Source organism: Rhamphochromis sp. 'chilingali' (assembly GCF_963969265.1).
Source record: "Rhamphochromis sp. 'chilingali' genome assembly, chromosome: 15".
NCBI lineage: Eukaryota > Metazoa > Chordata > Actinopteri > Cichliformes > Cichlidae > Rhamphochromis > Rhamphochromis sp. 'chilingali'.
The window spans coordinates 12,798,412-12,825,374 of record NC_137942.1 but is presented as its reverse complement, the minus strand read 5'-3'; the positions used below and the strand labels follow the sequence as shown (position 1 = coordinate 12,825,374).

Genomic DNA, 26,963 nt, shown 5'->3' with positions numbered 1-26,963 from the left:
AGATATCACTGGATATCACCCAGTCTGACCTTGCAGATAACACCGTTGTAGTTTGCATCTGAAAGCCAATAAGTTTATTTAATTTTACAACTGCATTTGTTCGTTGTAGCAATTCTCTGGATAAAAGACTAAACAATATGCAGTAGAGGGAGCACCATCTTCCTAAGGGAGCATACAAATGAGACAGAGCTGGGTGTAATAGTGAAAGGCGAACTGGAGTCGGATAAAGCTCCATGCACGCAGACATTCAGGCATCCTTTTTAATATTCCTTAGATTGTGAAGTGCTCTGTAGTTGACTTGGATTTACAGTTGTTTTTAGATACAGACAGATGTAAACAGGGTGGCACCCTTAGTAGTGAGAATTTGCTATGCAAGTCACCGCATTAATTTTTGCATTACACACTTGAGGTATCCTCAACACTGGGAGTTCATGAACTGCAATGGATTAATTACCGTGTGCCGAGGAACCAGTCGTGTCTACTGGAAAATTAAATGAGTTCTTTGATAAGTCAAATGGAATCCCACTTTTTGCTGCATTGTTGGCAAACACGGGCTACATTTCCAGCCAAATATGTGGGGCATTTCACTTAATCAAACAAAACTGTTCAATTTCCGTGTTTACACAGATTTGTAAAACATTTAGTAAAACTCAAATCGAAATTAAAGTGTTAACAGCCACTCTGTGTAAAGGCGAGTACTTCACACAACATGCCAATCATCACATTTTCAGCAGCTTCAGCATGACTCTGTCAAGAGTTCTATTTAATAAATCATTCATAAATTATATGTGATCTTGGTGATTTTCAGCTTTAAATCTTCTTTGTAGAAGATTAATATTAATGCTGTTTGAGTGACTCTTTTCCATCAGTTTCTTTCTTCTCATTTTTCACTTTCACACTTACTTGTCGACTGAAACCTATGCCAATCAAACCTTACGCAAAGTCTTGCTTGTTAATTAGTCGCAAAATTTACACGGATCTGCCAAATTCTGTAATCTCACAGAAGTATAGCCAGTAACTGCAGAACCAAGTAACTACGATTTTTCCTCACTAAGCTCTTGGACAAAGGCAAATAATTGTAGCATGTTTATTTCTTTTTGTGTGGTTTTTTTTTTTTAGCTTTCTAGGGACTAAAAGGCAGCTATTATAGATGGATTGATTGGTCTTCATTATGCTGATTATTAATAATGTCAACAATGTACTCAAAATGATACTTGATACGTTGATGAAAGGATTTAATTAATAATACCAAGCCTTCAGACTGATGCAGTACCACCAATTCTATGTATTTACCAGTTAATCAATAGGTAATTTGTTGCCTTTGTTGCCTAGAAATATAAAAGTAATTTTGAATAAGGTTCAAACGAGCAAAGCATTTAACTGCTCATCTCGATCTCTCATCAAATTTCCGAGATGATGACTGCAAAACATTTCTATCTGTTCATTTCCGTCTGTCAAGCGTCCTACAAATGATTTTTGCTTTCTCTTTTGTGTGTGTGTGTGTGTGTGTGTGTGTGTGTGTGTGTGTGTGTGTGTGTGTGTGTGTGTGTGTGTGTGTGTGTGTGTGTGTGTGTGTGTGTGTGTTTTTAAATCTCTGTGCTGCCATGAAGAAAATCTTTGGATATTTGGGAATTCTTTGGCGTTAACTTTAATTGTTTATTTTTGAAATGTTTAATTCGTTCTGAAGAAATGTCAGCAGCATGTTAATTTCGTGTTGTTTGTTGTTTCCTTCCATGTTATGTTCTGGAAAGAATTTGAAGATACTTGGATACTGCATTTTAATTTGTTTAATATATATATATATATATATATATATATATATATATATATATATATATATATATATATATATATATATATATATTTTTTTTTTTTTTTTTTTTTAGGTATTTATTTGACTGATGATCAGGAAACTATGCAGTAATCACATGGCGAGTAGAGTCAAAGTGGTAATAACTCACAGGTCTATTTTTAGTCAGTGTTTGTAGAGGAAGCATTGCTACAGTACTGTAGAGATTCTACAGGACTGAGCAAGAAAAGGTTGAGATTTATAATCAGGTGCTGCAAAATAACAACAACAATAATAAAAACTTAATTAGAGCCCTTATTAACCTGAGATGGTCTCACACGGACATCCGGAAACAAACTTCAAAGCGATGCATGCACACAGCACACTGTAAATGTCCAATCACTCAGACATATACAAGTTCACAGGCCCATACCCGTACTCCGGGGAGGTGGGGGGAAAATGAGATCAGATTCAGAGAGAGATCACTGATTGAGGGCAGTGAATCGATGGTTGGCTGGAGGCTCTGTGAAACCCGTGAGTGATGGTGCCGCATTTAATCGCCTTTTCTGTTTGTCTCAACTATGTTACATAATGGCTTCTTAACACCTGGGCTAACACCATGCTCAGTAAATGCCGTGTGCACTAGAAAGAGGATCTAAAGTAAAGACAGGGGCGTTAATAGTTGGTTGATAGCATGCTGGCTACTTGGTTGTGATGGTGACAAATTGTCAGTCTCTGTGTAAGGATCTAGTCATGCTCAGTTGGCTATATCAGGCAGAGGCACAGGCTTAATCTGAGACTGGCATGCAATTTAAAGATTTCTTTCACTTTTGTGCGTTTCTGTGTGTGTGATAGATGTGGGAGGACCCGCAGACCCCATTGCCCCCTCCATCATCATCCCCCCAAAGAACACCAGTGTAACAGTCGGGAGAAACGAAGCTATCATGGAGTGTGTTGCCAATGCAAGGTAAATGTTCACAAAGAGACATGCAGATCCTGAGGAGGAGACTGCAAATACACACAGTCAGGCATTCACACATTATCAAAACACCACCACCTTCTCCCACCCCCGCATCTGATATTTTGTGATTTAAATGAATCTTTTGTTTGAACATAATAAAAAGTGTTTTGCACATCTCTCATTTTGTACCTCTCCTCCATTCTTCCCTTTGATTCAGGGCTGCACTCTGTTCTTCCAATCTTGCACAATCCCGGTTCTGAAATCTGACTATTATCTCAAATTCAAAGACTTAATCAGAATGACAGATGTATCCCATTGCTCCCCCAGTGCTCTGTAACCTTGAAACAGAATATAAATCTATATTAAAAACCACGCTCTCGGTCTCTTGCTCTCTTTTTCTCTTTTTCATCTTTTTCTTTTTCAGGCCTCTTGTCAAAATGAGTATCACTTGGAGAAAAGACGGGGCAGTGGTCAATACAGGGATTCGCGATTTTGGCCGTAGATTGGTCATCAGCTTGCCTGCAGTTAGCGATAGTGGCTACTATGAGTGTGAAGCGTCACTTCGGAGCAGCAGTGTCCCCTCCGTCACGGCCGGGGCCTACCTGCATGTTCTTGGTAAACAACGTTACAACATACATTTTGACCCTACAGAAAGCAGCTTAGCCTAAATGATCAGTGCTAATCTTCAAGCTGAGATACTTTTCAGAGTGTCCATTCAAAGTTTATATTTCAGTATTAACGCTAATACTGTTATATAAAGTCGTGTAAATGCGCTATTGCCAGATGACGGTGATGATAAAAAGCACGCATTAGTTTTGTAGCTGTTTTTAAAGGCTATTAGCGAGCAATCACTTTTCTTCTTCGGAACAGAATATCCTCTGTTTGTAAAAGAGCCGCCGAGTCACATCAGCGCAGAAATGGAGAAGGTAGTGGATATCCCCTGTCAGGCTCGAGGTTTGTGGTGTTTTTTTTCCACTATGCTCCTGCATGTGTGAAAGACTAAAAAAAGCAGTAAAAAAGAAAAGAAAATGGACTACAGGGTCACAGTGACCAGAGACAAAAAATAAGTAAATCCTTTCCTCCCTCTGCAGGCACACCACAGCCAGAGATAGTGTGGTATAAAGATGCAGTGCCCATCAGCCCGGTGAAGATCCCCAGGTACAGGGTGTTGGTAGGAGGCAGTCTACAGATCAACGGTCTCCTGCCAGATGACACAGGGATGTTTCAGTGCTTTGCTCGCAATCTAGCAGGAGAAATCCAGACAAACACCTACCTTGCCGTTACTAGTATGTCCCCCTTGAAATTTCTTTTCAAAGTTATCCACACGTCTGCTGATTCATTCTGTTTGTCTTTCAGCTCCTTCCTCTCTTCTCTTTCCTAATCCTCTCTTGTCCCACTCTCTGTCTTCCCTTTCTACACCCATCTATCTATATATCTCTTTGCAGTGACAGATTTGTCAGCCTTGGATGCTCGGGCAATTATTGCCTATTTTTGAATGAGAGAATGAGCAGGAGAAGCAGAGAGACAGAGGCGCCTTGTCAGATTCTCAGAGCTGTCTCTGAGAATGAGACTTGACAGCTGCCCCTTTTGTCAAGTCCATTAAGCTCTCAGCTGCTACCTGCTTTATTAGGGAGAAAGCTGTTTATGTCTCTCATTATCACCTCTGTCTTACCTGATTTTGCTTGAACCTATGCGTTTTTCTCTGTGTCTGTGCGTGTGTCTCATGTGCCTGACCCCTCCCCATCCAGGTATTGCTCCTAACATAACCGCTGGCCCCTCTGACAGTGCAGTGATTGACAGCATGTCAGTCATCCTACACTGTGAAACCTCGGGAGCCCCGCGGCCAGCCATCACCTGGCAGAAAGGTGCGTGGGCTAACAGCATGAGGTATTGGGGAGATTATTATGCTGCATTTTGACTCGTCAGTTAGACAAGAGCTATGAAAAAGATCCAGAATATATATTTTCTCCAAACAAGCTGTATTTCTTTACTGTTGCTGTGCTGCTTTCCCTTCTGTTTGTTTTCCCTGACATTTCTCCAATACTTTAATCTCTCTTGTTCTTTCCCCACACACCCCCCCCCCCCCTTTTTTTTGTTCCCCGTCCTTTCTCCCATATCATCGATCACTTCCACCCTTCCCTGCAGGTGAACGTGTCTTGGCCAGTGGATCGGTCCAGCTGCCCAGGTTCACCCTGCTGGAATCGGGCAGCTTACTAATCAGCCCCTCCCACCTGTCTGACGCTGGAACATACACCTGCATGGCCAGTAACTCGAGGGGCATTGACGAGGCTTCAGCTGACCTGTTGGTCTGGGGTAAGCGTAACAGCAACTGGACACCCTCTGTAGAACAGAATAGAAGTTTTTTGGAGCACACCATAAGACTGTGTGATCTAAGCTATTTAAGCTATTCTATTTTAATCTCTCTCTTTATTTTTTACATTGTTCAACACTTGTATAACTTGCTGAAAATGATGAGACCTAGTCTAGACCTTTGGAATATGAGAAAAAATAAAAGGAGAAAATGTCTTTTTTGGTATTGTTATTATTAAATACATGACGTGTTAAATTCTAGAAGAATTACATGCTTTTTTTTCTCCTAGAGGTCATTGTCAAGACAGTTGGACTTGCACGTGAACTCATTTTTGTGACTAAATTCACATTACAAGTCTCTGTAACCTTGCAAAATACTTTGCCCACTGAAAATAGAATATAATTTATGCTATTTCAGAGAGATATTGAGTGAAAGATGAGACCAATTCCTGTAATCTCTGTTCGGTTCACTGATCAAACAGTCTCTGAATAACAGCCTTTGGGCATTTTCACAGCACGTACCCGCATCACTAAACCGCCACAAGACCAGAGTGTCATCAAAGGGACTAAGGCTGTTATGACCTGTGGTGTAACCCATGATCCCAGTGTCACTGTAAGGTAATTTTTTGGAATATGCTCTCTTTTCTTGTTGGTCTTACTCCTCATTCTTTTTATGTAAGTAAATGTTGTGCAATTAAGTAGCACTTTTCAAAAAGAGCAGTATATGTTCACTTACCAGTAACGTGCCCTTAGGATCACCTTGGATTTTAGTTTCTTGCCCAAGGACACTTTGGCTTATGGAGTTGACAGACATCATGTCAACAATGGGAACTGTAGACAACCTGTTCTACTACCTGAGCCAAGGCCATCCCATATTTTTTAATCACTCCCAGCCTTGCGAACAAGCTTGGGCATCAGTGTTGTACTTAATTAGTTTATGAAATCTGCATGAGATCTCATAGTGTTTATCCACCCTTAGAAGACTTCCTATGGGAAGCATTCGAAATGCTTGGAGTCAGATTTAGGAATTAGTCCATTGCCTTCCCTCATTCTTTAGACAGTCTTGAGCATGACAGAGTGTGTGTACAGGCATCTGTCTCAGAGGGAGTGAAATGATGTCTATGGAGCCCAGTGATTAGAGAGCCTGTCACCTGTGGGCCTACGACATTGATCAGATTGCAGGGTAAACAGATGAATATGTAAACAGAGTAATAACTTCAGACAGCGCCTTTAATTAAACGCAACACAGAGGAGATTAGCTGCAGAGCGCGAATAGTCGCTATTAATCACGGGAGCTCCTAATATTTGCATGTCTGCATGCATGTGCGCATGTAATGGGGGGTGTCCATATGTGTGGGTGGGTTAAATAACGAGGAGCGAAATCCGCGGATGATAAGTTGTGACACAGAGAGAGATTTTTCTGATCCAAACACTTTGCTGCCAGCTTTGTTGCGCTTTTCGTTGTTGCTAGCACCTTCTGTGTTTGGCGCATGAACTCATAAAGGGCAAACAAATTTGCTGTAACTGTAAAGTGTTAAAGTTTGCGTATGCGTGTGTCTGTTTTTTCGTGGGTAACATAGTTACGTTGTCACGCACGTGCTTTCAGACATGTGTGGGAGAAGAGCGGCACTGTGATTGACGTGAACACGTCCCCGCGTTTGCGTCTGGATCCTGACGGGACCCTGCACATCTCCCAAACGTGGTCGGGTGACATTGGAACATATACCTGCAGGGTGACCTCGGTGGGTGGCAATGACTCTCGCAGCGCCCACCTCCGAGTCAGGTTTGCATATTTACCCAATGTCTCCCCAGTCTTATCGTGCTGTTTTTAGTTGGTTTTTTTCCTCTGTGTTTTTTTTTCTTTTACATGCAACCAGGACATGATGGATGGATGTTTCCTCCACTGTTGTGGTTTATCACTGCTCTCCTCTCTAATCCATCAAACCCCTCAAATATTTACAATGCCTCGCTCTCACTCTAACTGTTCAGCTCTGTTATTTTCTGCCTTCTTGTCTGATTCTATTTCTCTTATCACTTGTTCCCTCTCACCCACATTTACACGTACAGGCAGTTACCTCATGCTCCAGAAAACCCAGTAGCAGTTCTGAGTACCACTGAGAAGAGGGCCATCAACCTAACGTGGGCCCAGGCCTTCGATGGCAACAGCCCCCTTATCCGCTACATCCTGGAGGTCTCAGAAAACAGTGAGTTTTTCCACCAAGCACCTCTATCACCTTTAACCATGCACACCTAATGCAAACTCACAAATGTAATAGTTTTATTAGTAATTTCAAAAGTGATATTGCTAGTTTGTTCTCAAAGGGAACACTAATTTGCAATCCCTCCTATTTCAATTGTGTATCTCTCATACATTCCTCAATCTGTATAACTCAATTGCCTCACTTGTGCGTTTCCTTACAAATGAACAGGGAGACCAAATTGTTTTGCTGTCCAATACTCTTATCTTCCTTTCACTTGATAAAATCAAAGAAGTGGGAATGTTTTCACCCACTGAGACTAAATTGCTCAACCATTTCTCATCGAAGCTCAGGCTAACTGAGTAGATGACAACTCATTATAAGGAAAATGAATCTGAGGATGCAGATGGGATCTGGGTTTTGGATAATTGAATTGCAATTTGATATTTAGAGGGACTTTATGCAAAATAAATTATTTGTCTCCTATCAGTAGCTGCACTATTATTTCTGAAAAAACGAAACAGTGGTGTGCAGGGATAGTCAGAAATAACAATGAATTTAAATTTAAGTTCGCAAGTGGTGGAGAGAGGTTTTTTTTCTCAAGTCTTAATGACCTCACAAGGTCATTCATCATTCTCTAGCTACTGCTCACAGCTTTATCTTTATGTGTGTCCTCTCTATCTCAGATGCGCCTTGGACAGTGCTGCTGGCCAACATTGAGCCAGAGTCTACTGGGGTTACTGTTGGTGGCCTCATCCCGGCGCGTTCATACCAGTTCCGCCTGTGTGCCGTAAATGACGTGGGCAGAGGCCAGTTCAGCAAAGAGACTGACCGGTGGGTGCTGCACTTAGCTGTTATGCATCTGCTGAATGTTAAAAATATTGCTCGTAGACTGTGTTTTTTAATGTGTACACTGGCCGCGAGATAAGCGTTGCACTTTGGAGGGCTTTTACTGTTCTGGAACAAGCCGTTCTTCCCCGCTCGTCTTGGCAGTTCAATAGAAAATCCTGTGATTATTTCCTGTAAGTCCACTTTTTGGTCTTCATTCCTCTGGGAGTGAGGGAGAGATGAGCCGGCTTCAGGATGGGCCTTTTCAAGATAAAACTGTGAATGAGCTGAAATTGCGCTTTGTGAAGACTTGATGGGTGCGCTGACCCAGCTTCGTCTCGCTCCCTCCTATTAACTTCCTTTGCCATACTTCATGAGTAAAATACAGAGAGGCTTGAAAGTGGCAGAGCTCAACACAGACTCAAATCTCAAGTGAATTTTCTTGACTAGGAAGAAGAAGCTGTCATAAACATGCAGGCCCACCTCCGCGCACTCTCACACACATTCTTAGCTCATCACTATTCACCTATGCACACTACTGTCTGACCTTGCGCGCATCAACACAACCCATTGGATGTTTTTTTCTAACTGCAGAAAGACCCTCCTCAAACCACACACTTTCGCGGAGCCAAATTCCAGTGTGAATCTGCCCAGACAAGAATGCACCACAGGAGGGTGACTGAGCGTCAGTGAGTGCAGGGCTTTTCTGAGGCACACCTCTTTGATCCTAAACACTCTGCTTTATCTCCTCCAGAGCAGTGCTCCGGTGCACTGGGAAGAAATCAAGATGTCATCTTAAATTGACTTAAGGGAAAAGTCTGCCTGGATCTCTCTTTCTTGTTCTTTTATATCTTTCGCTCACTCGCCCTGTCTCTCCATTGTGCTGCTCCATTTTTTACCAAGGCCTCTTTGATCTTTTTTCATGCCACAGCAAGCTGTCCCTCTGCGGACAGTATTATAGAGAATATGTTTTGGACAAAGACACAGCAACACTTAACCCAACTTTCCTTTATGGTGTTCTGAAAAAAACACAAAAAGCTGTCTTTATTATGTTTTGATGTCTATGATGAAATGGAATAGAAATATGCAGAAACCCAGGATAATTAATGCACGGCTTCACTTTGTCTCTGCTTTTACCTCTCCTTTATTCTTTCTTTTCTCCTTGCTCCTCGCTGCAGACTAACTCTCCCCGAAGAACCTCCCAGCGCCCCCCCTCAGACAGTCATCGCAAGTGGCCGCACAAATCAGTCCATCATGATCCAATGGCAGCCACCCCCTGAGAGTCATCAAAATGGTCCACTCCAGGGCTACATCATCAGGTAAAAAGACCATGACAACCTGCCTGTTTCTCTCTCTCTCTTTTTTTTTATCCAGGGATAGGTGCCTGTCTGGCCCTGTGCCATTCAGATGCGATAATAACTGTTATGCCAGTCCCTTTTCTCCCTTTCCATTTTGCTTCATTCTTGCTCATTGTGTCTGTAGAATAATTGGTGCAAATTAAATACCTTCTTCTACATCCATCTGTTGTCACCTCTCTTTTTGTAGCCATTTTATAACTGCTCTGCATGATTTTTTTTTTTCGTACTCTTACTGCTCTCAGTCCCTCGCTATTGGCAAAAAAATGCCAGTAAAATCCTAATATATGTTTATTGTGTTCTGTCTACTCCCCGAAAGCCTTCGGTTGATCCAGAATGCTGGAGCATGAGGACTGACAGGGCTAGAAAGAGAGACCATTTTTCTCCCATTTTAGCTTGTCTTCATGTTGTCCTTGCTAAATCCAGAATCTGATTTAAAAACCTTTTTTCACATATAAAGTCTTGAATAGTCAGGCCCCATCTTATTCTAAAAACTATATCGCCTTGAAAAACCACTTCCCTCTCAGACTGCTGGTTTACTTCATATTCCCTAACACACTTGTGGATATTTAAAAGTAAAATGGGAGAGAGCCTTCATGTTTCAGGCCCCTCTTCTGTGGAGCCAGCTCCCAGTTTGGATATAGGAGACATCCTCTCTTTTTTTAAGATTAGACTTAGGACTGGATCAGGTGAGCCTGAATGCTTCCAATAAGCCTAGGCTACTGTGGGGTTTCCATTATGGATTCAGTATTTCTTCTTCTTCTCACCTCTTTTCACTTTCTATTTGTTTATATAACACTTTGTGTTTAATTATTAGTTATTAATATCCTTTTTTCCTCACCCCCAACTAGTCACAGCAGATGGCTGTCCCTCTCTGAGCATGGCTCTGCCAGAGGTTTCTTCCTTTTAAAAGGTTTTTTTTTTTTTTTTTCATTTCCACTGTCACCAAGTGCTTGGTCACAGGGTGGTCTGATTTTTTGGGTTTTCTCTCTATTATTGTAAGGTCTTTACAATGTAAAGTGCCTTGAGGCGACTGTTGTTGTGATTTGGTTGCTGTATAAATAAAACTGAACTGAATTGAATGGTCTGTGCGGTCCTTGTCTTTCTGTCTTTCTCTATCCTTCAATTACTCTGCTCTCAGGTACTGTCTGTCTGGGCTTCCAGTTGATTGTCAGATGAAAAACATCACAAACCCAGACCAAACAAGTTTGCTCCTGGAGGACCTCATCATCTGGACCAACTACGAGATTGAGGTGGCAGCGTACAATGGAGCAGGCCGGGGCACCTACAGCCACAAAGTCACTGAGTGGACTCTGCAAGGAGGTGAGAGTAGCAAACAGACAATATTATAGTAAAAGCAGGGCTCAAGTTAATCGTTGTCTGCAGGCATCACGCTGTGGGTTTCAAAGTTTCCCTTTTTACTTAAAATTAAGCTTGAAACGTGAAACTTGACACATTTATCTTTCTTTAATGTCAAATTAAGAGTTATCATCATGCAATCATGTTTTCATTTTTTTATTTACCACTGAAATGGTGATGTGTACACATTTTAAAGAGTACAGCCACTACATTTTTTATTTCTGTTTCCTATCTTGAATCATAAATCAGCATTCAGCACAGAGCAGCAAAAAGGTCTGTAAAAGGCATGACAAGTCATAAGTAAGTGCTATTTTCCTTTCAACGCTGCTTATTTTTAGTCTTAATAAATGCTGCGATAAACACAGTATACAGCTATGAGCCCATAAGCGTCATCATATACTTCAGCCCAGGCTTTTACTTAACTTTTAGTTTGGGGTTTGAGATTTATCTAGATTCATTAATTTTGTCCTTGCTTATTTTTATCACATATCTCTGTATGGTTATGCATAACACATGCTTACTACCTTTTAAATATATATGTTTTTCTTTGAAAATGTGTGTCTTTTTTACTGAGTGCCCCATTAAAATGCATGCTGTTGTTCAGACTTTCATAGTTTCATAGTTTCCAGATTTTTGCATTTGTCCTTATTTTTTTTATTTTAGAATGTTTTTGTTTGTTTGTTTGTTGGTTGGCTGGTTGGTTGGTTGGTTTTTATTATAATAATAATATGTTATACAGTAGTGGCAGCAGGAACAGCGCTATGATTAGCACTGTTGCCTCACAACAAGGTCCAAAGAGGGTTGTAGTTTTGAATCGTCAACGTTTCTATGGGTAGTTTGCTTGTTCTCCTCATGTCTGCATAGGTTGTCTCCAGGGACTTAAACTTCCTCCTACAATCCAAAGACATGCAGTTAGTGAGATTAGGTTAACTGATTACAGACATCCCAGTCTCCATAAGTATAACCTTTATTTTGACAGCCCAAAGACTTTGGTTGTTTTTCTCAGCACAGATTTAATTGTTTCTGCATATAAACTATCGAGTGATGATGAGTGTCAGATATGTGACATATTTTTTGATTTTTGCAGAGAGAACCTGTCTCGGTTGGCTTCTTTTCTCATTGTACATGCTGAGTAGTGTAATTAGAACACATATTGTGAACTTTCCCCGGTGTCATACAGCTACATATTTCGACACGCCTACTGATTCCAACACCTTAGGCTTCTTGTTTCCCTGTCTGTTCAAAATCTTCAGAGGATAAAAGTCAAATTAGCAAAATCTGTTTTTGCCTTTGTGGCAGCAGATCTGAAGGGAACAAGCTTTTAGATATTTAGCTTTCGGAAATCTGGCTTCATATTTTTTTCCAACGTGACGTTGTAACACAGTAACATGCTGACTTTTTGTAGATTCCAGCTTTTGTGTTAGCGTGTTGAAAGGTTAATCTGAGTTTTTACTTTAAGATTTAAAGATGTCATCATTGCTGCCAGTCAAGGTCAATCCATAGATGACAGTATGTCTAGAAATCTTCCTTCTATACTTTACCAAATGCCTTCTGATTCAGATGCACTGTGCTGACGTTGAATGTGATTTTAAATTCCTTTAACTTGTATATAAAGCTCTGACAGGCTTAACACATATCTCTGGATGCCTGTCGTGGTAAATCCATTACATGAACAGAGATCTCTGCACCATACTCAATAAATATTCCCTTGAGCATCCATAAGAAAACTGGGAGGGTTCACATTTCATCATATGTTCCATTTCCTGCTAAGAAACAGTTATCCAAGGAAAATTCAGAAGTTATTTTTGACTTCTTTGGATTTTACAGGCGCTCGGGTTTTTGCATTACTAGTCTGTTACACTCTTTTCAAGTCTAAATGTCAGGTAGCGTAAAAGAGAGTGAGAGCAGGCTCTTAGTTTGTTCCTATAGTATGGAAATAAATAAACAGAGCTCTTGTGTCTGTCTTAGTTATGATTATAATTGCGCAGCTTCAGCAGCACATGCCTTTTGTTTATTTTAAGAAACACTGCTCTTCGAGTGCTTTCTCATTTCTCCCTCAGTTTCCTCTTTGCATTCTTCCATACATAGCCCTTTGTATAAATATTGTTCATTTGTGTAATGAGCCCTACATGTGTCTTTGAGATGAATACAAGCTGTCTCTTTGAACGCTTTGTTTTGTCTAACGACAAACTTTTATTTTGAAATGAGGGAATCTGTCTGGCACAACTAATCTTAAAACCTTGGAAATTTGTGCACACATTTTGTGTAATGTCTGATCAATTAGCCAGTTAATGATCGATTCCAGCTCAGAATCCGTTGCATCTGCAATTAAACAAATGTGTGGAGAAGCACAACCGTGCTGTGGCGAATTAGCAAAACTATGAAACCTGGAAAGTATAGCATATGTCGCAATTTTATTTCCCTTTTCTCTTCACTTGCAAAAATGTAAAAATGGTTTCATCATCTGTGTCATTGTTAGTGAACACGAGCAGTGAACATGTTTAGCTGAGCTCTCGTTAATTGGATGTTTCCATCATTCATGCCATTAAAGACAGAAGAGCAGAAGAGCAGGTTATGCTCTGAATTTCAATACAAGAGAATTAAGAAATGCACAAGGACAGGAGGACCAGTACCGGCCAGTCAGCTTCATTAATGTGCAACTCCCTGACTGTTTTCCGGTGTTACATCAGAGTGGCATGCTCGCTTCAAACAAACTGCTGCAGGGTTCACCTGGAAGCTGCCTGAGGCAACTGCTTTCACACCCGGTGTGATTGGCATGTTCTTACCTCCCCAAATGAGCAAAAATAAAAAATTCCCTGAGCCTGATTCTCACGCTCTAAATGAGGTTGGTCTGAAAGCGCCTCTTGAAGGCTTTTCCTTCCATGTCTCATCACTATTCCCATTTTTCTCTCTTCCTTTGCTTATCTGTCTGCCCCTCTCTCCCTCTACCTTAATCTTTCACTCTGCCTGCACCTCTTAATGTTTTTTTTTTTACTTCCTCTGGATCAGTGCCCACTGTGCCACCAGGAAATGTACAAGCCGAGGCTGTCAACTCCACTACTGTGCGCTTTACCTGGACTGCCCCGAGCCCGCAGTTTATCAATGGAATCAACCAGGGATATAAGGTGAGCAGCTCCTTTCTGTAAACTGGTGCACTCTGGTGGTCAAGAAGGGCATTGTTGTTACAGTATACAAGCACTATCAGTCAGATTTTTTTTTTAACTCACTTGATAAATCCTAAAAAAATCTTTGGTACCCAAAATGTCCACAATAACATCTCCTGTTATTCAATTTCCAGCTTTTGGCCTGGGAACCAAGTCGGCCCAACGAAGTCGCTGTGGTTACAGTGCGCCCCAACTTTCAGGACAGCGTTCACATTGGCTATATAGCAGGCCTTAAAAGGTTCACAGAATACTACACTTCAGTATTATGCTTCACTACCCCGGGAGACGGTCCCCGCAGTCCGCCTCAGCGGTTACGCACACATGAGGATAGTATGTGTCCCTGTTCAGGAAGTTATGTTGGTATTTAAAGATCATTATGTGCCAGGCTGTTGTCCTACTCATACGCTATTTGTTTTTATTATGTTTTTATAGCCCCTGGTGCAGTGGGACACCTTAGTTTCACTGACATATTGGACACCTCTCTAAAAGTTAGTTGGAAGGAGCCACAAGAGAAAAATGGTATTCTCACAGGTAACCATTAAAGATGACTATATAACATGATTATGTCCCTTTGCGTTGTCCACTGTTTTAAGTCACCAAGACATAAAACTGAAATTACTGCGTAACTGTTTGGTAATTCCCCACCACTTTCAGGTTATCGCATCTCCTGGGAGGAGTTCAACAGGACAAATACCAGAGTAACCCATTATTTGCCCAACCTGACTCAGGAGTACAAGGTTACGGGGCTCACTCCTCTCACTACTTACACCATCCAGGTGGCAGCCATGACCTCCAAGGGCCAAGGCCAGCTCTCTGCTTCCACTATTTCCTCTGGTGTACCCCCAGGTCAGGCCTTTACTGAGTAGTTTAACGATTAGTACTCGGTAGACACTAGAATAGTAATTTTACTGAGCGGATTTCTGTTCAGCAACCTCTAAATTCTATGAACAATTCAATTACTACTATTCAAGTGTTCATTCAATTCTTCACTACAGAGCTACCTGGCCCTCCAACCAATTTAGCCATCTCCAACATCGGCCCCCGCTCTGTCACTCTCCAGTTCAAACCTGGTTATGATGGCAAAACATCCATTTCCCGTTGGCAGGTTGAAGCTCAGGTATGATTTAGTTAGACATTTTAAGATTATTGTATTTATCTTTATTTTCATGCTTAGGTTGAACTGTCATTTTTGTTTCATTTGTTCAGCTGCTGATACCACTCCATTTCCCTATGCATTTTAGATTGGTATAATTGGAGAGAATGAAGAGTGGCTAATGGTTCACCAGCTGGCTAATGAACCTGATGCTAGATCACTGGAGGTTCTGGACCTGAACCCTTATACTTACTACAGGTGAGTGCACACGCATCAAACCACTGCGCACCCTCCACACACAGAAACTGTCTCTCCTGTCTAATGTTAGATTAGGAATTATTTTAGCCTGTAACTCTGCTCATAAAAAGATCCTGTTCCCTTTTGCTACATTGACCGACTTTGTTTTTGGACATCATTAAAGCCCCATTTCATCAGACCTGTAACAGATCAGTTCTAATCCTCTGTATCATGATCAACACCAGTTTATCCACAATGTTATCCACAGTTATCTGGCTTCCTTTGTTGCAGGTTCCGAATGCGTCAGGTAAACATCGTGGGCACAAGTCCTCCAAGTCAGCCGTCCAGAAAGATCCAGACCCTGCAGGCCCCTCCAGACATCGCCCCAGCAAATGTCACCCTGCGCACAGCTAGTGAGACCAGCCTGTGGCTTCGCTGGGTGGTAAGCCACCCTTCATTTCACATTGGTCCCAATTCAGTTAGTCTGAAGTTTATTGAGTTTCATCAGATATTATTAGGTCAGGACTCAATTTTGGATATGTAGATTTTAGCATGTTTTTGCATGCACTATGTAAAGGCTATTTTTAAATTACTTTTTTTTCTTCTGGAAATGTTGGAAAGTATGGTTGGGATAAGACAGAATTGGGAAAATGCCCTTGGGTTGTTAAAATTATTAAGATAAGCTTTGTAAAAATCTGATTTTGGTGAAGGACATAAAAATTCATCCATCCATTTACATTTTACGGTCCCATAAAAATCGTGGGGAAAAAATCACATAATAAAAAGTTTGCAATAAAATGATTACTTTGACAGTTTAAAATAAATAAACCTGTTTTCAAAAGCCTTAGTTTAGAAACCTTTTTTATGTTGTTTTTTTTGCTTCTGCAAATTTGCTGCTCTTCTCTGGATTCTCTTATATGATGAATAAATAAAGGAGATGATATTTACGATGGTTCAGAAAGCCACATGCACTATGTCCTTGGTTATGGCTAATTTCTGTGTCAGCAAGGTTCTCTTTGCGTCACCGCGGTGTCAACTAAGCACCGAGACACAGAGACTCGTGGCATTCCTGCAGCTCCTTAAAAGGATTAAAAAAGGTAGATATACCAGCAAATAGGTGTCAGCTGGGTAATAGGCTCTACAAATTGATGACATAGCTCACTGATCGTGACCTCCTTTCACAAGCTGAGTGTTAAACTGTCGTAAAAATTTTGTGGCTCACTTCATGGCTGTGGCATAGAAGCATCTATGAATCAGGACTGCGCTAATTTAAAAACTACAGCTCCTTATGTTCAGTGCACTTAAGCACTTGCAAACATCAATTGTTTGCAAGTGCTGGTGATAGCTACTATTCTCAAATAATTGATCTATGTTAATCTTATTAGTACTGACAGACAAAGTTAAGTGAAAGTGAAAGTGCACAACTCTGTTGCTTGTGAAGCTTGCACACAAGAATTTCACTCACATGTGCTGTACCAATGTACCTGCACATGTGATGTGACAATAAAAGTGATTTGATTTGATTGGAAGAATATTGTTGCATTTCAGTAATAATATATTTTTAAAAATCCAAAAAGCTATATTTATGCCCTGCTAAGCAACTACATTTTAATTGCTTTTCAAGACTTGTAGCCTAAATATGAACCTGTAGTTCCTGATTTAAAGTTCTACAGTTTTCTTAAAACATTATCGCATTTTAAAATCTAAGCTAATCCCTGCAATTCAAACGAATTCTTCTTGTTCTGGCAACACTTTGTACCTACTGTCAATTATGATGAAATTTCTATTGATCTTGCTTGAACTGTGGATATAAAAACAGCAACAACAAAAAATCATCTTAGCCTCTTCCAGAGTGGGAGTACAATGGCAATCCAGATCTGGTTGGGTATCGCATCCAGTACGCCAAAGCCGGAACTAAAGGGGGGGTCCTTTCTCACGTCATAATGGACCGCCTAGAGAGGGAGTTCACCATAGAGGACTTGGAAGAATGGACAGAGTATGAGGTCAGAGTTCAGGCCATCAACGGTATTGGCTCTGGACCATGGAGTCAGCCAGTCCACTGCAGGACAAGGGAGTCTGGTGAGAAAATAAATATCCTATGGCAACATAAATCACATAAATGTCATTGAAGTCTTTTAAATGTCCTCCTTTATCTTCTGCTGCAGTCCCCTCCAGCGGCCCCACCAATGTCTCAGCATTCGCCACCACCTCCAGCAGCATATTGGTGCGGTGGGGAGAGGTCCAAGAGACTGACCGCAATGGACTCATCTTGGGCTATAAGGTAACAGCTCTGACTGTTTGTCTGAAATTGAAACAGATTTCAGAGTAAAATTCATATAAATAATGTACTTCTAAGTGCTAATACTCCTAAAGTCATTATGTAAAATATTCTGCATCTTTCAGGTTGTTTATAAGGAGAAGGACTCAGACACAGCTCCAGATTTCTGGACAGTAGAGGGAAACACCAGTCATAGTGTCCAGCTAACTGGTCTGGGCAAGTATGTGCTCTATGAGATCCAGGTATTAGCCTTCACACGAATCGGAGACGGAAGGTGCAGCTCACCGTCCATTCTAGAGAGGACTTTGGATGATGGTAAATTAACTTTTCCAAGCAACTTTAACCTTTCTGCTGTAGCTGAAGCTCTTCATGTTTCATCTCTAAACAAATGTAATATCAATAATGTTCTTTTTTCAAATGTATACATTTGCTTTTCTTAAATCACTGGATTTCTGTTATGTATGATATTCTTGCCTAATGATTTTTCATTTGCTGTGACAGTACCAGGCCCTCCAGTTGGCATCTTGTTCCCAGAAGTCAGAACCACCTCTGTTAGGCTTATCTGGCAACCTCCTGCACAGCCTAATGGAATTATACTGGGTGAGTTTACAATAAGCAGAACTTCTACTATAGACTTTGATAGCATTGGGAGAGAAAGTCAAGGCTGGTCAAGGCAGTGGAATTTTATTTTTATAACAGCTTTCAATATGTAGGAGTTATAAAGGGCAGTGAATGATATATTAAAGACATTAAGCAAAGGTATAAAAGACATAGAAGGCAATAAAAAGACACAAATTAATGGGATGTAAAATGAGTAAAATATACGAGAAGATGAAAATCAGTTAAAATAAAAAAGACAAATTAAACAGAAAAATAAAAACTTACAGCTCAGCTTCAGTTCTGGAGTGTCTCAAATTAAATTTCATAAAAATGAGGGGGGAAAAAGAGCCTTAAGTCTTAAGCCATGATTAAAAAAAATTTTTTTGACCAAGAGTGGAATTTCCCTTCAAATTTCCCCATCTCCTCTGGTTTGATTTTGCACTGGAGCCAATTTGTTCTTCTTGCTTATCCCTTTTTATGCACGACTTTATTTTGATATGAGTTTGTCTTCTTAGCTTATCAGATCACATTCAGAAGAAACTCTTCAAATAGCAATGCTGCCACCGTAGATGTGCTGAGCCCCAGTGCACGACAGTACACAGCAGCAGGACTGAAACCAGAGATGGTTTATGTATTCCGGCTCACTGCTCAAACACGCAAGGGTTGGGGGGAGGCTGCTGAGGCTCTGGTGGTCACAACAGAGAAGAGAGGTTAGTGTAAAATGCTGCAGCTAAAATGTATTATTTAAATGATCCACCTCTAAATATTAAGGCTGAGAGGGACCGTGTGTGTCTGTCTGTGCCCTTTAGCTCGACCCCAGCCCACGAGCCGTCCCACAGTGCCTCAAGAGGAAGTCCAGGCTCGTAGAGTGCTGTTGTCATGGGAACCAGGCAGCGATGGCTTGTCCCCAGTTCGTTACTATACAGTCCAGTACAGAGAGCTTCCAGACAGCAACTGGACTGTTCATTCTGCATCAGTCAGTCATGAAACAAACTCCTATATAGTGGACAGGTAAACATAAAAGTCTGCTTTAATAACTGCATTACCCTTATTATTGTTAGTAGCTCTGTGTGACATATACATGCCTTCTTCTCTCCCTCAAGGTTAAAGCCATTTACTTCTTACCAGTTCCGTGTTAAAGCCACCAATGACATTGGAGACAGTGAATACTGTGAGGAGAGTGAAGCCATCACTACGCTACAGGATGGTAAGAATTTGTGACTAACCCAGCACGCACCACAGAGACATTATCTATTGATTTTTCCATTGAGTTTCTAACTGCAAAAGCATGCCTTTACATTTAAGCTTTGACTTTGAATTATCGCAGTGAATACTTTACGTCAACAGTATGTGTATTTACTGTCGAGCTGTTCTCCACCACACTGTTTGAACGCCGTATCGCTTTCCACAGCTATGCTGAACTGGTAACACAATGTTGTTGGTTTTTTATCTTTTCTAGCTCCAGACAAAGCACCAACAATATTGTCTGTTACACCCCACACCACCACCTCTGTACTGGTCAGATGGCAGGTAGGTTGGTAGCTTGAAAATGCTTTTCCTTTCTTTTATTTTGCAAAGGATAATAGAATAGAAACTAATATTAATTGGCCATCATTAATGTTGGACATTAAGCAGACTTCCTCTCCTCCTAGCCTCCTCCTGAGGACCATATAAATGGAGTCTTGTTGGGGTTCAGAGTCAGGTACAGGGAGCTACACTATGACAGAGTACGCAGCTTCACTGTCCGCACAGTCAACAGTCCCTCAACCAACTGGGCTGATCTTACTGGTGAGTTAGCTACTTTTTGAAAGCTTTTGCCTGTTATTTAAATACCTTCACTTAATTATGCTGCTTTAGCATCACCGAATGCTGCAGGCGATCCAAAAAATATAAACAGAAATGCGCTCTTTGCCATTTTTCTAAACCCGCTTTTATTCCTCCCTATTTTCCTATTTAAACTCCAGCTCCCTACAGCGTCAGGAACTTGAGTGAATCCTCGCTCACCCAGTATGAACTCGATAGTAAGTCGCGTATCTCTCTTTATGCCCCTCTCTTCCATTACCCTCCATCTGTTTGCATGTCATCTGTGAAAGTTTATTTGCACAAAATATGCCATTTGTATACTAATTTACAGCAAGTGTGCCTTCCATCCTCCCACTCATCTGTAGCCACTAAGGGACCACCGCGGTTTCTTACTGTGTGCAAATGACTTTAATCTCTCCAAGCTTCCCTGTCATTATTTCAGCATGCGTTCTGTCTTTTTAATCACTGACAAATCTTCCACGTCCCCACAAGAACCTCATCTTTTTATCAGTATGCTTCTTAATTCTCACACTCCATTGTTCTGCCACGGGCATCACTGTGACTGTCTCTCACCGGAGTAACTTCTTATTACTCTTTCATCCTAACTGTTCTATTAAAATACTGCTATGGGTTCTCTGCTTGCAGATTTGAGTAAACACAAACGCTATGAGATTCGTCTCAGTGTGTATAATGCAGTGGGGGAGGGTCCTAGCAGTGCACCACAGGAAGTGTTTGTTGGAGAGGCGGGTATGTTTCTTTTCTCTCTGTGCAGCAAGTTTGCAAGACTACTTACCCTTTATCTTTATTCAATTTTTAGCAGTTATATCACATAATAGCTCAATTACTTAAATCCTGCCCTTATCTAGTCCCAACAGCCCCTCCGCAAAATGTGGTGGTCCAGTCCTCAACAGCAACACAGCTGGATGTTACTTGGGACCCACCTCCTCTGGATGCCCAGAATGGAGACATACAGGGCTACAAGGTATCAATAATGTGTATTTATGTCCATGTTTATATTTTTTCATTGAAAACCTTATGAATCCCAAACTCTGTCATTTTCTTTCCAGATCTATTTTTGGGAGTTTCAGCTCCAAAATGAGACAGAGCGCCTGCGTACCCTGTTCCTGCCAGAGCTTGGGGTGAAGCTTAAAAATCTAACAGGATACACCACCTACATGATCAGTGTGGCAGCCTTCAACGCTGCAGGGGATGGGCCCCGCTCCCTGCCCACCAGAGGGCGCACTCAGCAAGCAGGTGAGTCACGCAAAATCCAGACGTGGACAGAAAGATTACAGTGATCCTTCAAAAGACCAGAGGGATTTATCTTGCAGCATCGTGCTTTTTGCAGTCTTTGGATCTGTATATCTTATTCCTCTTTATCTTTCGTTAATCCCCCCTCCCCCTGTCATCTGCACAGCGAGACGGCTCATTATTTAACCACATCGCTCGGTGGATACATGGTTTTCAAAGCTTTTGAAGAGTAGAGCGATACAAAAGGTGTTTTCATATTGACTCATTGTGTTTCTATAGCTTTAAGACAAATAACATAAAAGCTTTCCCTCCTATTCAGCAGGAAACATTCTCAGTGAACAGTTTAGTTTTGTCCTGTGAGATGTAGTATTAGAGATCTTTTTGGCACATCCTACTGGACAAGCCATGGGGGAAGCAGCCTAATGACAGCAGGGGAGAAAAGAATACAAAGTGCGGGGGGACACATGTAGATTAGTATTTTTTGGCTACAACTGCACAAAGATGTCTGTGTTTACGAGCTAGTGAAAGTCCCTCCTCTGCGATTTCTGCAGAGAATGGTTTACAGTGTATATTTCTCACGTCTCTCCCACCCCCTTGAAGGCTGTGACATTGGCAAGGGGTACAAAGTGCTGAGAACTTAAAAACACAGGCAGGAATTTTGGCTCCTCACACAACAGGGTACTGGGAAGTGAGCCAACACAAGCTTTTGTGATTTTTATGCAGAATTGTGTCTAAATCCTGACACTTAGCTGGATCTGGGTTGGTTCAGCACTCAAATTTCTCAAAGCTGTTGTTCAAGGTCACAGAATGAATTTTAGTGTCACTTCAGTGTCTTCTTTTGGGTTTGGGGGAATTAGTTGCCTATACTGCTGTGCAGGACTTTGTTTGGTCCTCTTTCACGGTACCCAAATTTTTGAATTACATGCAACATTTAATTTCTGCTGATTATTCTTTTTATTTATTTATTTTCTGAACTGTCCTAGTATTCAATTTCTGTGTTAATTTGCATAGCTTGTCTTTTATGAATTTGGCAAATGTTCTTCTTGGCTGTAGACACTAAGCACTGCCCATGGATTTCACTGATTTGCTGATCCAAAAACCAAAACTTTTTGTTGCCAGTGTAGCTTTGAAGGAAAAAGCACAAGTAACTAATAAAAAATGTTTTTAAAGAAAACTATTCATATTTACTTCACCGACATCTCTTGGTCAGTACTTTGCAGTGTTGTGACCAAGTCTTCATTGTATACATTGTTTCATCTCACGACTGTTATATTAACATCTCAACTTTTCCCACTTTCTTTGACAAAAGCGCCAAGTGCTCCGAGCTACGTGCACTTCAGCGAGTTGACCACCACTTCGGTCAACGTGTCCTGGGGAGAGCCGAAGCAGGCCAACGGCATCATTGAGGGCTACCGCCTGGTTTATGAGCCCTGCACTCCAGTTGATGGTGAGAAACTCCTGGAACCTAACAACTCTGCCATTGCTTGACATTCCTCAGCTTGCTTTTCTCACGCAGTGATTTACAACCTCAAGCCTCTTAACCATACTCTTTTTTTTGACCTGCGCTGCTTAAGCTTATGCTCTAATTTGTTACAGATGAGTGTAGGCCCTGCAGTAACATATATGGCATGGCTGATAAAATATGTTGGAGTGTTGTACAGTTTTTACCCTCAGTGAGAGCAACATGGTTAACAGCCAGCTAAATGCAGTTGCCTGAACCAGATTGTCGAGTAATTGGGAGCAGAGGTGGAACGCTGAGCTGCTGTGGTCCTGTGGCTATCTGCTAATCGACCAAGAGTTAAGCTAGATAAAGCAATAAATATATTTTCCTGGTCTCTGACAGTGAGTTTATCTGGTCTTGTGTGTGACTGTATGTCTGCGCTTATGCACAAAGCTTGGCTCTTTGTCGCTTGTAGAAAGCAGTATCTAGAGTCTTAGTGTTTCCTGTACAGACTCCTCTCCTCGCACTCCAGGTGTCAGTAAGATAGTGACAGTAGATGTGAAGGGCAGTGCTCCCCAGTGGATGAAGATCAAAGACCTGGCCGATGGTGTCACATACAACTTTCGCATCCGGGCCAAAACTCTCACTTACGGCCCCGAGGTTGAGGCCAACATCACCACTGGACCCGGAGAAGGTGGGATGCTATAGCTTTTCTTTATTACAGTGTCAGTAATCAAATCCTTTGAGGACTCCCTTGTCATTTTTTATCCACCGTTCTTGTTTTCTCAGGAGCTCCAGGCCCTCCAGGAGAACCCTTTATTTCTCGATATGGCACAGCTCTCACACTGCATTGGACAAGTGGCGATCAAGGCCGTGCACCCATCACGCGATACGTCATAGAGGCCAGACCATCTGGTGGGCCAATTACAAACATACATGTTGTTTGAGTTTTAATCTGTCCACCGTACACTTTAATTTTATTCACAGATTTTCTTATTTTGCCTTTAGATGAAGGATTGTGGGACATTCTCATCAAAGACATTCCCAGAGAAGTGACATCCTACACGCTTAATATGGACATGCTACGAGAAGGGGTCACCTACGACTTTCGAGTAATTGCCGTCAACGACTATGGCTATGGGTCCCCCAGTGCCCCGTCCCCTTCCATATCAGGTCGGTTGTAATATAAAATGAAGACTTACGCAGTGTTGTGCTAAATATCAGATATTAATATCTATTATTTTGGTTTCAGCCCAGAAAGTGTCTCCCTTCTATGAGGAGTGGTGGTTCTTGGTAGTCATTGCTCTTGTGGGACTCATCTTTATCCTCCTCCTTATTTTCATTCTCATCATCCGAGGCCAGAGTAAAAAGTATACCAAAAAAGCAGACTCAGGTATGAAACACACCTTAAACTCTGCTAATATCTCAGGCTCTCTCTCTGTTTGCAACCCAGGCAATCAAGTGGAATTTGTCTTCCTCTTAGACAGGTCTGCTGAGCGCTGCATTTTAATGACTGCAGCATCCAACGTCTATCTTGTTAAACGGGAGCAAAAAGGCTCACACAGTTAGACAAATGGCCTTGATTTCCCTCCGTTGTTTGGCTGACAGGGGAAAGATGAGGGTTAATGTTATCAGTGAACAGCAGAAATTGGCAGATGAATAAATATTATTGTTCGTATTTTACTGCAGCAAGGATCAATACTGGAATAAATGGCTTGGCAGTGATTTAATGCTCAGGTCATTAGATAGACTGAGAGTAATTATTTAACAACAGCAAAGGTTGCTCCTGTATCACTGTATCAACAAGTCAATTATTTTCTTTAAACGCAAGGGTACGGTACAGGAAGTTAATCATTGTAAGTAGCCGTATTGTTGGTATTATTATTAATACATTATGACTGACACGCAAGAGTCGCATTAAACAGATGGGAGCAATGTTTGGGGGAGAAGTGAAAGTCAGGGCAAGCCTTCCTAATGCCTCCTACTACTGACTTTTTAGCTTAGCCAGTGTTCAGCATGGTGCCAAGGTTATCAGGGTTGGCCAGCTCAGACAAGGACTGTATGTGTGTGAGGACACAAAGATGACCTCTTAGTCCCTCCCAAACATTTCCCAGCTTTCCTAGCTGTGAACCTGTACTGCCAACTGGAGGCTGTTTTATCTGGAATCAGTATTAAACATTGGGCCTGACTAAGTGGTATTTACCTCAGCTTGTCCTGTACTTAAACAGCATTTTGACCTTTAGCAAGGTTTTGCAAATATAAATTAAGGAGAAACCATTAACAGAATGACCGTGCAAGTCTTTTTTTGTGTGTCAAAAATTGTGTTTTCCGAATACAGTGATAAAATAATCCAAGGTATTGAAATGTATTTTAGATTTGATTCATTTATTCCATTCCACAACCCACACAGTGTCATCCTCATACCCCCGTCCAGGCAACCACTCCAACTGCACGTCGCTGCCTCTGACGCACGGAGAGATGGTGCGGCTCGATGAGGGACGCTTCCCAGCCCTGGAGCTGAACAACCGACGCCTCTCTGTGAAGAACTCTTTTTGCCGTAAAAACGGCATCTATACCCGGTCAGTCAGCATCACCGTAAATACCTCCTGTGTGCATTATGACCGACGGTATTCAGCTGGCCACTGCTTTTAAAGCTTGCAAGCAGATATTCCATTTCTCAGATATATTGCTCTGTCAGTTTTGTCACATTTCCTTTTCAAGTGTTTTTGTATTACTTACAATATATACAAGAATTAGTATTTGTTGTTGTGTGTTCCCCTCTTCCCTTAACAACAGTTCAACAGTTGCGAGTGAAAACAACTGAACCTTGAGGGCACCAGCTGGTGATTTGAGCCTCCTTCATCTCCTCTCATTGACATTCAGTGTTTGAGTGGTGCAAAAATACATATTGGGGGACAGCACAATACTGGCTAATTAACATTCAAAACCTCTTTGTCTGTTCATCAAAGCTTTAGGCAAGGACTGTCATGGATCGCGGGCTGCAGACCCAAATGCAGAGTTCTGAAACAGACTTTGTAAACAAAAAATGTAATTGTTATTCCAGGTAATCCAAAAGACAGCAGGAAATAACATAAAGAGGACTTATGAGACAGAACCGACTATTTATTTTTGGGCATGAGTGCAGAGGTTCTCTTACACGCAGTGCTACGCAGGCTATCACGACGCAGAATAATGTCAGCAGGACTTTGGTAGGCTGTGTCTTTGGTAATGATTATGCAAACATGAGATAAATAGAATTTCCCAAACGCTGCAGCATGATAAGCACGTGTGTAGACATAGGTCAGGGCTGGAGGAATGGTCAGTTGGTTGTGTTTGGGGGATGGTGCTTCAGCGTCTGCTTCTTGTCACAGCACTAAAATAGATGTTGTTTTTTTGCACATTAGTGTGCACATTGTGGTGGAATGTGTTAGGGGTGCACTAAAGGGCAGAGGAATCTGTTATTTTCTCCTTGACCAAGGAGGCCAAGGGGATCAAAGAGCCTTGAGTAGCTCCCTCTCTTTGAAGAGCTCCAAACTGGTACCGTACTGTTTGTTAATGATCTGTAGACTAAGGGAGGAAGAGCAGAAGAGCTCCCTGTGGGATATTTGAAAGGGTGAAGGAAAGAAGGATGAATTAGACAGATAAGGCGAGGGGGATAAATACAGTGCTCCTAAATAATTCAAAGCTCAGAATCTATTGCCCCTCCTCCCCTACACTCACATGGCTCCATCCTTTTTATGTCTGGTTCAACCTTGTCTTAATGTAGTTTTTTTTTTTCCACAGTCCACCCCCTCACGTCATCCCCTTTAACCCAGAGGAGATATCCCTTTGTTGTGTCAACCTTTTCATGGCCGTTGTCATGTTGTGTCTTCTAAGCCTGTTCTTGGCATTCCCGGTGATTTAGCGCCTGTGTGTACATATTAACTTTTTTTTTTTTGGAGAGGTTGTCAAGGTTGTCTTCTTTATGCCTTAATATTCCACTTGACATCACAGCATTTTATGCTTGTCTATTCTGCCCCCACATACATTTTCCATTTCAGATCATTTAAACATTTACTTTCATGCAGTGTCTAGTTTATGCAATTCGTTAGTCTCTTTTTCTGAAACCAACTGAGCAAACCCTTCTTTTAATGTATTAGCCTGAGATGCATACTGAGCCCACTGATGTAGCGCAGTGATGCGAGGGTAGTGGTCCAGTTTTGGCTTTCAGACCATCCAATTCAATCTCAGCAGACCTTGAACGCAGCAGTAGTCATTACAGCAGAAGGAGAAAAATAATTGTCTGCACAGATGTTT

At 41.5% G+C, this 26,963-nt stretch overlaps 1 protein-coding gene across 3 annotated transcripts in view; it reads left to right on the top strand.

Annotated features, from left to right (window-relative positions):
• Positions 1–26,963, top strand: part of LOC308411589 (protein sidekick-2-like) — an 88,039-nt gene that overhangs the window by 57,483 nt on the left and 3,593 nt on the right. Inside the window, exons 6-43 of one of the 3 annotated variants that reach the window (XM_080905539.1) lie at positions 2,645–2,756; positions 3,175–3,365; positions 3,621–3,704; positions 3,842–4,036; positions 4,499–4,615; positions 4,896–5,063; positions 5,576–5,678; positions 6,667–6,843; positions 7,128–7,264; positions 7,945–8,092; positions 9,265–9,405; positions 10,583–10,764; positions 13,810–13,925; positions 14,099–14,294; positions 14,397–14,495; positions 14,619–14,810; positions 14,960–15,081; positions 15,206–15,315; positions 15,586–15,736; positions 17,136–17,373; positions 17,460–17,575; positions 17,698–17,887; positions 18,074–18,172; positions 18,688–18,882; positions 18,982–19,183; positions 19,276–19,379; positions 19,632–19,702; positions 19,825–19,960; positions 20,137–20,193; positions 20,621–20,722; positions 20,842–20,957; positions 21,043–21,229; positions 22,536–22,673; positions 23,200–23,361; positions 23,457–23,582; positions 23,676–23,840; positions 23,920–24,060; positions 25,102–25,246. In XM_080905539.1, the coding sequence (XP_080761665.1) occupies positions 2,645–2,756; positions 3,175–3,365; positions 3,621–3,704; positions 3,842–4,036; positions 4,499–4,615; positions 4,896–5,063; positions 5,576–5,678; positions 6,667–6,843; positions 7,128–7,264; positions 7,945–8,092; positions 9,265–9,405; positions 10,583–10,764; positions 13,810–13,925; positions 14,099–14,294; positions 14,397–14,495; positions 14,619–14,810; positions 14,960–15,081; positions 15,206–15,315; positions 15,586–15,736; positions 17,136–17,373; positions 17,460–17,575; positions 17,698–17,887; positions 18,074–18,172; positions 18,688–18,882; positions 18,982–19,183; positions 19,276–19,379; positions 19,632–19,702; positions 19,825–19,960; positions 20,137–20,193; positions 20,621–20,722; positions 20,842–20,957; positions 21,043–21,229; positions 22,536–22,673; positions 23,200–23,361; positions 23,457–23,582; positions 23,676–23,840; positions 23,920–24,060; positions 25,102–25,246 (5,431 nt within the window). Of the gene's footprint in view, positions 1–2,644; positions 2,757–3,174; positions 3,366–3,620; positions 3,705–3,841; positions 4,037–4,498; positions 4,616–4,895; positions 5,064–5,575; positions 5,679–6,666; positions 6,844–7,127; positions 7,265–7,944; positions 8,093–9,264; positions 9,406–10,582; positions 10,765–13,809; positions 13,926–14,098; positions 14,295–14,396; positions 14,496–14,618; positions 14,811–14,959; positions 15,082–15,205; positions 15,316–15,585; positions 15,737–17,135; positions 17,374–17,459; positions 17,576–17,697; positions 17,888–18,073; positions 18,173–18,687; positions 18,883–18,981; positions 19,184–19,275; positions 19,380–19,631; positions 19,703–19,824; positions 19,961–20,136; positions 20,194–20,620; positions 20,723–20,841; positions 20,958–21,042; positions 21,230–22,535; positions 22,674–23,178; positions 23,362–23,456; positions 23,583–23,675; positions 23,841–23,919; positions 24,061–25,077; positions 25,247–26,963 lie in introns of all 3 variants that reach the window. The other 2 variants (XM_080905538.1, XM_080905537.1) reach the window with 2 other exon arrangements.